General features: G+C 42.6%; 1 protein-coding gene across 1 annotated transcript; it reads right to left on the minus strand.

Annotated features, from left to right (window-relative positions):
* Positions 1 to 1,582: 1,582 nt before the first annotated feature.
* On the minus strand, positions 1,583 to 2,025 carry LOC101994710 (40S ribosomal protein S26-like). Its single transcript, XM_005363896.3, has one exon. The coding sequence runs from the start codon at positions 2,008 to 2,010 to the stop codon at positions 1,663 to 1,665; it is 348 nt and encodes a 115-aa protein (XP_005363953.1). The 5' UTR covers positions 2,011 to 2,025; the 3' UTR covers positions 1,583 to 1,662.
* Positions 2,026 to 9,937: the final 7,912 nt, after the last annotated feature.

Here is a 9,937-nt window from a genome sequence, read left to right on the forward strand (position 1 = left end):
TGTGTGTGTGTGTGTGTGTGTGTGTGTGTGTGAGAGAGAGAGGGGGGGGGCTGGTCAAGGAGATGAGATTGCAGATGTGGCTCTGCCTCTTACGTAGGTTCTGGGATTCAAACCCTGGTCCTCATGCTTGCACTTCAGGTCCTTTACTGACTGAGCTATCTCCCAGCCCCAAAGATACCTTTTGTTTTTAAACAGCATTACACTACTCAAACACAGCTTGAAATGAAATGTTTATTGGACTAATCATGAACTACAAGAGATAAACACCCTCTTCACATATATAACACACAAAACGCTTTGGGCTTCACAGTAATTTCAACTATAATAACCTTTGACAATTTTATAGAATCAGAGACTAAACATCATCACTGTGTTGATAAAATTCTTTCCCTGGCAGAGATGTAAAAATCATCTGCCCCTCTTCCTAAGGCCCCTATGACAAACCAAGGTACCATCCCACCAGAATTTACCAGGGGAACCAAGGAGTTTATTAGCCTTACTCACCGAGCCATGGGCGCGCCGTTACCAGCAGTAGTGTAGGTGATGCTAAAGCAACCATACTGGCAAGTCTGTGCTCAGCAGATGATGACTTTCCATAGCTGTATAGATGGAACCACCCCCATCCTTCCCCACCTATGTCCTCTAGATCCTCCCCCAAGACTAAGAGAAATTAGGGCAGAATTACATACAACTAATTGAGAGGAGAGACTGGATACTCAGGTGAGGGTCCCCAATCCTCTCTAGGAAGGAAGCCATTTGGCCCAGCTGTGATGCTCTTTGGTCAACTAGTCCAGCAGAACTCCTGGTGGAAGTTTGCTCAGAGCATAGTCCTGTACCAAAATGTAATGTACATTTAATTAGGAAATCAGAATCATAGTAGGACTTTCTCATTAGAAAAGTATTCTTTCTAACAGAATTCCAGGGATAGAAGGCTGCAGGTTTCATGAGCTAATCCAGAGACCGTATGGGCCAGGTACCATTTTTCACTCCAAATTATATCTGTTCCATGTTTATGACTTATAAGATATTGTTTGTTATCGTTTCCTCCTTAGGAATAGCAGATATTATAATGAGTACAATGATGGTTAAGAATGCGTGTTCTGAAGTCAAGTTACACGGCTTCAAATCCTACTAGATAGTCACAATTACTAACTGTTCTCTGTATCTTTTTAAAATATATATTTTTTAAAAAAATTTATGTGTGGGGTTATAGAGATGGCTCAGTGGTTAAGAGCACTGTCTGATCTTCCAGAGGTCCTGAGTCCAATTCCCAGAAACCATATGAAGGCTCACAACCATCTGTAATGAGTTCTGGTGCCCTCTTCTGGCCTGCAGGCAGAACACTATACATAATAAATAAATAAATCTTTAAAAATTTTTATGTGTGTATGTTTGTGCAGTGTGTGCACGGCTGTCCACAGAGGCAGAAGAGGGTGACAGATCCCCTGGAGCTGGAGTTATGGGGTTGCTGTGAGTCTCTCTGTGTGGGTTGGTAGGAATTGAACTCTGGTCCTTTGGAACAGTAGCAAGCACTCTTGACTATTGAGCTATCTCTCCATTCCCAGTTCTTTGTATTTTTGTTTCTTTTTCTTTTCTTTTTTTTAAAGTTTAAGTTCCATTTTATTTTTCCAAGGTGTTTTCTTCTATCTTTATGAAGCCACTTTACATGGGCTTTGGTGGAGGTCGTGGTGCAGCACCAGCAGGTCTAAATCGTGGTGGGGGTGTTCGGTCCTTCCGAGCTTCCTGGGATCGATTCCTGACTACCTTGCTATGAATAGCACAACTCACACAGTAATGCAGCTTGACATAGAGTTTGGAGAGCACATAGGCGTCGAAGACACTTGCTTCGGATATATCCCTGACTGCAGCCGCTTCTACGATGTTCCGAATGACGAACTTCTTAATGGCCTTGTCCTTGGGCACACAGCGGGCGCAGTTAGTGCAGCGAATTGGCTGCACGTGGCCGCGGCCCTTTTTGGCACGACCGTTGTTTCTCCTTTTTTTGGTCATCTTGGAGCCAAGTCCCGAAAAGTGTTTCTTTTTCTTTATAGATCCTTCTGCAGCAGAGCACTGTGTTGTCCTGGCTGGCCTGTAACTCACTTGTGTAGACCAGGCTGACCTCAAATTCACGGAGATCCACCTGCCTCTGTTTCTCAAGCTCTGGGATGAAATGTGTGTACCACAATGCCCAGCTAAATTATCCTTTAATTTAAATTGCTATTTTGTACCTATGTCTGGTTTTCCTGCATGTGTGTCCGTACACTATGTGCATGCCTACTGCACGTGGAAACTAGAAGAAGGCAGCAGACACCCTAGGAACTAGAGTTTCAGACAGTTGGGAGCTCCTGTGTGGGTGACAGCGATCAAGCCTGGGTCCTCTGGAAGAGCAGCCTGTGCTCTTAAACTGCTGAGCCGTCTCTCTAGCACCGCCATTAAAGTTTTCTATTTATTTAGTATGGAATGCTAGATATGTAGTATAAGGATCAGAGGACAACTTGTGGGAGTCGGTCCCTTCTTCCATCTCGCTAGACCCGAGGATTGAACTCAGGTTGTTAGATTTGGCAGTTCGGCCTTCATCCTCAGAACTGTTTTGCCAATGCTGTTTCCCTTTCTTCAGTAGGGAAGTAATATCTAGTTCAAAAGTCACCAAGATCAAGTGCACTACTGTATGCATGACACATTGGACGGTTCCTGGCCCATATTAAATAACAGACTTTAATGACACTCCATTTGCACACTACATAGATTCAGAAACAAAAAATGTGGAGTTTCATCGTTTGTTCTGTTTTTGGCATGTGGGTCATGTGTGTGCGTATGTATGTGGAGGTCAGAGGTCTGCTCCAGGTGTTTCCTTAGTCACTCTCTACCTTGTTTTTTGGAATAGGGTTTCTCACTGAACCTGGATCGTACCAATTGGCTAGACTAGCTAGCCAGGAAGCCCCAGGAAACTTCTAGACTGGACCTTTCAACACGGGTGCTAGGGATTTGAACTTAGGTCCTCATGCTTACATAATAAACTCTTCGCCAGCAAAGCCATCGCACGGACCCAAAATTGAATGTACAAGATGTTTATTACGGTCTATCTTTCTATCAACAGCCGTGGTGGGGGGGCAGGAAAAGCGAAGCAGAATGGGAGAAAGAAGCCATGCTGTAGAACGATACCAGCCCTCTGCAGTGAACCGACAATGCCGAGCCTCTATAGCAACCCAATCAGGCATTGTGTATGCTTTAGCTAGTCAGCCTTCCATGCAACATTCACATTTGAGTTTTCTATTCCTGTGAAGCAAGTCTCGAGTACTTTATTAGAAATTGCACTGAATCTGTAGGTGACTTTGGATAGTGTAGGCTTTTTATCAGTATCCTTTCAAACCATGAATGTGGGGTGCCTTTCTCATTTATGCCCTCTTCAATTGGTTAACTTGGTCTGTTGAAGTACTGAGGGCTAATGCAGGGCCCATGTGTGCTATACAGGTTCTCTTCTTGGGGGGTATACCCACAACCCCTGAATTTCCACTGAAGAGGCCGCTCATTCCTTGGTTGAATTTGTTCTTAGTATCAATTTGTTTGTTTGTCTCTCTCTCTCTGTGTGGTGTGTGTTTTAAAAATAAAACAAATGGCTTATCAGTTTTATTATTGGCATATTACAAAGTTTATTTGTTCATTTTGTATTTCACAAACTAACTGAATTGATGGATTCTAGCAGTTATTTTTGGTAGAATGTTAGATTTCTCAGATAAAGACATGCTGTATTTGAATAGGATAGTTTCTCCTCCTCCTTTCTACTTAGGCACCTGTCATTTGTTTCTCTTCTTATAGTGTCCTGGATAAGATTTCCAATATTGTATTTAACAAAAATAATGAGAGTATATATTTCTATCTCGTTCTTAATTTTAGGGTAAATAATCTAAATTTTCCTGCATTGATATTGGCTTTATCATCTATAGCCTTTATTCTGCTACGTTTATTGTTTTGAGATATATTCCTCTTATACATGATTTTTAGGGTTTTTTATTATGAAGGAATGTTGAATTCATTTAATAAATTAGATTACTTATTTGCTTATTTTTGGCTTTTTAAGCAGGGTGTTACTCCATAGCCCAATCTATCCTGGAACTCACAGAAATTCTCCTGCCACAGCATCCTGAGCATTGGGATTTATGGGTGTGAATAAACAAACTTGCAGAATTTTTTTTAAACTTTTAAGAGAAAGGGTTGTTTGAACACATGGTGTTAGGGGCTCTTGTCTATGAGTGCTTGGCCGTGTTACTTTTGGATCTGTAGCAAGATAGCATATCATGTCAGGAACACATAACAGAACAAAGCCTCTCACCTCATGGCCTAGAAGTACTGAAGGCCTGGGATTCCACAGTCCCTTCCAGGGTATGTCACTAACGACCTGGTGATGACCTGCCCGTTACACACACACACACACACACACACACACACACACACACACACACACACACAAATTGCCTTGCTGAGGTTGAGTATGAACTCTTGATACTCTTACCTCCATTTCCCAAATGCTAAGATTAAAGGAGTGTGTTTACCATACCCAGAAAAGTTTATTATTTTTTGATGTAGGCACTTACATCAAACTTCCCTCCTAATACCACTACAGCAACTTCAGGTAGAGAAGCGCACCTTTGTACATAATATCTTTGTACATAAATATCTGTTAACCGGGAAGACTAGCTAATGACTGGATCACTCTACTCAAAATTCTTCAAATCCTTGTAGGTACAGCATTGCCGTTAGTGATCCAACACGGCAGACAAGGAAAAAGCAAAGTTTAAAGAAACACCACTGATAAGAAGTTGAGGGTACGTGTGTGAGAGTGGCAGAGCCGGAAGATGCCGAGCAATGCTGTGAAATGTTGCCTTCTAGACAGGACAAAGCCCTTGTACTCACGACTCTGTAGCTACCATGATGACCTGCATATGACCTACACAAGACCGAGTCTGCCTGGGGAGAGGGGCTCATGAGGCCTCACTCACCTTAGGAAGTTACTGGTAGTTCATGGCTTCTCAGGGAGAGAAGAGTCATTTTCTTCTGTAGTGTAGTCACTAGCACACTACCTGTGTGCTAGTAAATCACCAATCCCATGTGTTCACGCGAGCAGGCCTGATTAAACTCAGTAGCTGGGCCATGGTAGCACATCCCAGCACTCAGGAGGCAGAGGCAGGTGGGTCTCTGTGAGTTCAAGGCAAGCCTGGTCTACAGAGTGAGTTCCAGAACAGCCTCCAAAGCTACCAAGAAACCCTGACTCGATAAACCAAAATGAGAAAAAGAGAGAGAGGAAGAGAATCACCAAAATACATTATATACATGTATTAAATCATCAAAGAAGGAAAATGTTTTAAAAGAATCTACAAGTTGAATATAATCACTATGGAGTCTGAATAGATCAGAGAAAAATACCATAGCTGGGAAGCTGGAGAACACCTGAGTAGTAGAATTAATTACTACTACTAACTAACCAATAGTGAGCCTATCTATACCCTTCTATGGATCTTTTATCCTTTTGTTGAAGATAAAACAAGAGAAAATGCCATTTAAACTGCTAGAAGCCAGGTGGGGTGATACATGCCTCTAGTTTTAGCTACTTGGAAGAAAAAACTGGGAAGATAGTTGAGCCCACACATTTGAGACCTGCCTGAGCAATATCTCATGATCTCAAACACCAAACAAAAATAAGACTGAGAATAGATTTTTAATTATTGGTTAGTTTTCAGGTAGCGCAGGGTGGCTTCAGCTAAGGCCGACAATGACCAGGATTACATGTGACAGGATTACCGGCCTGCACTACCATGCCGAACAATAGATGCTCTAAAGCCGTATTTGTCGGGGTTTGCATCCCTGTTGCTTTCCTTTTGTTTACTTAATGGTGTTGGAGATTGAACCCAGGGCCTTGTGCATGCTAGGCAAGTGTGTGATGTCCTGGCGTTTTAAAGGTAATCAGGGTTGGTGAGATGGCTCAGTAGGCAAAGACAGTTGCCACCAAGCCTGAACCTGAGTTAGCGCCCAGAACCTACATGGTAGAGGACTTATACTCCCATAACTTATACTCGTTTCGTGTCTTGCTTTATGATTCAGATTCCTGCTGCATTTTATAATACTACCTCACAGTACTGTGGGGGTTAAATTATTTAATAGATATTAAACATGTGGAAATAGTGATTATCACTAGTAGGCAATGAATAGTACAATTCTTCTCTTTCAGTCTTGATTTCTGTTTTGTCTCATTCTTCATGCAGTGATGAGTTGTTGGATCTCTAGTCCCATGGGCCCTCACGCCCACATCTGTCTGTCCTCCAAGGGTACCTGGCAGGAGTGTGATACAGACTTATGGGCAAGAAAAATTCAAGCTCATCATCCCTTCCTAGAATGAAGTACAACTTAATATATCTAAAGACTCCCCCTTTCCCACCCTTCTCTGCTAAGCAAGACTTTCTATATGTTGTCCTGGCTAGCCTACTATGTGTGCACACCAGTCTGTTCTTGAACTGGTGGCAGGCCTAGGCTTCCTGAGTGCTGGGGTTACAGATGTGTGAGCCTATCTATACCCTTCTATGGATCTTTTATCCTTTTGTTGAAGATAAAACAAGAGAAAATGCCATTTAAACTGCTAGAAGCCAGGTGGGGTGATACATGCCTCTAGTTTTAGCTACTTGGAAGAAAAAACTGGGAAGATTATTTGAGCCCACACATTTGAGACCTGCCTGAGCAATATGGCGAGACATGATCTCAAACACCAAACAAAAATAAGACTGAGAATAGATTTTTAAAACTTGCTCATCAAGAAATGTAACTGCAAAAAAAAAAAAAACCAAATAAATGTAACTGCTATGTATATTGTGTGTGCATGTATAATTATATATGTGTATATGTATGTATATATGTATAATTTTTCCTAGACAGGTCTGCCATGGGTTATATAATAGCCTCTTAGGCACTATAACAGGATCTAAGACTTGATAGCTGTTTTAGGAACACTCAAATGGCTGGGCATAGTGGTGCATGCCTTTAATCCTGGCACTCAGGTGAATCTCTGAGTTCAAAGCCAGCCTGGTCTATGTTACAGAATGAGTTCCAGGACAGGGGGATACACAGAGAGACCCTGTCTCAAAAGAAAAACAAACAAAAAACAAAGCTAAAGCCCAGAGCACCTGCTCCTCTTGCAGAAGACCCAGATTCCATCCCCAGCACCTACACGGCAGTTCACAACTGTTATCTCCAGTTCCAGGGGATCCCTTTCCCTCTTCTGGCCTCTACAGGCACAAGGCATGTGCAGTCACAGTACAGTATATACATGCAGGTAAAACAGTCATACCCAGGAAACAATCTTAAAAATAAAAAATAAAGGCCACATTTTGCTGCGGCTTCTAAACACCACATATTCCCAGTCTTTTTCTTTGACAAACACCTCCTGAAGGGCTTTCATGACTGTTGGTGCCTCTACCATTTGAGTTCTGGCCCTCATGCCTCTTTACTTATAATACTGCTGAACCCAGGATGAAATCGCTACCTAAAAGCTCTTGGAAAGGACTCAAAAACATCAGGAAAAGAAACCACAAAACTAGAAAGACGCACTCTGTCTCTAGGTAAAGCTGATTAAGATAAAGCTTGCTGTTTTTATTCAACAGATTAAATTTTTAATTTTATTTTTTGTTTTTTTTATTGAGCTATACACTTTTCTCTGCTCCCCTTCTTTTCTCCCCTTTCCTGTGACTCAGGAGATCTTATCTTTTTCTCCTTCCTATGTAGATTCGTGTTTTTAAATGTTTAGTTTTCGGGCTGGAGAGATGGCTCAGAGGTTAAGAGCATTGCCTGCTCTTCCAGAGGTCCTGAGTTCGGTTCCCAGCAGCCACATGGTGTGGCTCATAACCATCTGTGATGGGGTCTGGTGCCCTCTTCTGGCCTGAAGGCATACACACAGGCAGAATATTGTATACATAATAAATAAATAATTAAGGAAATGTTTAGTTTTCTTGAAAAGCATTTTTTAAAAGATTTGTATGTATGAGTGTTTTGCCTACACGTGTACCACAGGCATGTGTGGTGACTGAGGAAGTGATAAGCCTCCATGAGGGTGCTGTGAACTGAACCAAGGTCCTTGCAAGAACAGCAAATGTTGGGGGCTGCAGACCCCCGGACCCTTGACTTTGCCTGCCTTAGACCCTTTGCCTGCTGGAGTGAACTTAGCAAAACAATTTACCTGTGCCTGCTCTGACCTTGATGGTAGGGGAGAGGGTTCTAGTGAGGCAGCTTGCAGCTGAAAGATCCCAAGAGCTGGGGCATGGCTATCAGCTAAGGATCCCTATATAAACTTCCCTGGAGCACAATAAAGTTGGCATTCTTATACCAATGATGACCTGTGTCCCTGTGTCTCTGTCTATCTGTGTGTGTATGTTTTTAAATCTCCAGCCTAGCACTCAGGAGGCAGAGACAGGTGGATCTCTGTGAGTTCGAGGCCAGCATGGTCTACAGAGCTAGTTCCAGGACAGGCTCCAAAGCTACAGAGAAACCCTGTCTTGAAAAACCAAAACCAAAACAAAACAAAAACAAAAAATCTCCAACCTAGTTGCCTGTATCACATACCAACCTGTAGTGTCATGGGTACTACAAGCAAGTACTCATAACCACTGAACCAACACTCCAGTTCCTAAGCTTTTAATTTTTAATTTTTTTTTAACATGAGACAGTCTTCTCTTTTAAATATACTTTTTTAAAAAAGGTTTATTAGTGTCCTGTATGCATGTAACCCTGCCCGCCAAAAGAGGGCACCAGATCTCATTACAGATGGTTGTGAGCCATCATGTGGTTGCTGGGAATTGAACTCAGGACCTCTGGAAGAACAGCTCTTAACCTCTGAGCCATCTCTCCAGCCCAATTTTTAATAATTTTTAATTCACTATATTGCCCAGGCTAGCCTTGAACTCTTGAGTTCAAGCAATCCTCCCTCAGCCACTTGAGTGGCTACAATTTTAAATGTGTACCATTGTAGGGCACAATTACCACCATTAACTTATTAACAATTCCTGCTCCCTGCAGATGGCAGTGAGAGTCCACACTCACATGAGCACTGCGGGATAAATGAGAACACATCCTACCACTGGCTTTTCAGGGTTGTAAAGGTCTCTCAAACTTTGAAGTTATACACATGTACAGACAATCATAAAGGTCTTCACACACACACACACAGCAGTAACAGGAGTAACAGGAGAGTAGGGAAGATTTCACTTAAGACTTACAACTGAGGTCTTAGAAGCAAAACTCAGCCAAATATGACTGCAAAAAGGGAGTCAGGATGTCTAAGAGTCTAAGAACATGCAGGACATGAGGCCAAACGTCCTGTCCGCAGTGTGCAGTCCAAGGTTTTCTCTACTCAGCTGAGACTATACTTCCCTCAAGACAAGTGCATCCTTAGCCACACAGGGCTCTGGTGGTCAGTCAGTAACATCTTCCTCAGGAAGAGAAGACATGGACTCATTCATAAGAAGTTGCTTTGTGACCATTCAGCTGAATAACTTTATCATCTTCATCACCTTCATAAGAACTCCAGGTATACACAGCCAACATAAAGGGCACTTAAGATCACATGGGCTGGGCGGTGGTGGCGCACGCCTTTAATCCCAGCACTTGGGAGGCAGAGGCAGGCAGATCTCTGAGTTTGAGGCCAGCCTGGTCTACAGAGCTAGTTCCAGGACAACTTGGGCTGTTCCGCAGAGAAACCCTGTCTCGAAAAGCTAATGAAAACAAAAAACAACAACAAAAAAATCACATGAGACTAGGTTTCCTATTTTCAGCATAGGCATTAATTGACATAAAATATACAAACTTTGCCGGGCGGTGGTGGCGCACGCCTTTAATCCCAGCACTCGGGAGGCAGAGGCAGGCGGATCTCTGTGAGTTCGAGACCAGCCTGGTCTACAAG

This window comes from Microtus ochrogaster, assembly GCF_000317375.1.
Source record: "Microtus ochrogaster isolate Prairie Vole_2 chromosome 6 unlocalized genomic scaffold, MicOch1.0 chr6_random_2, whole genome shotgun sequence".
Classification (NCBI taxonomy): Eukaryota; Metazoa; Chordata; class Mammalia; order Rodentia; family Cricetidae; genus Microtus; species Microtus ochrogaster.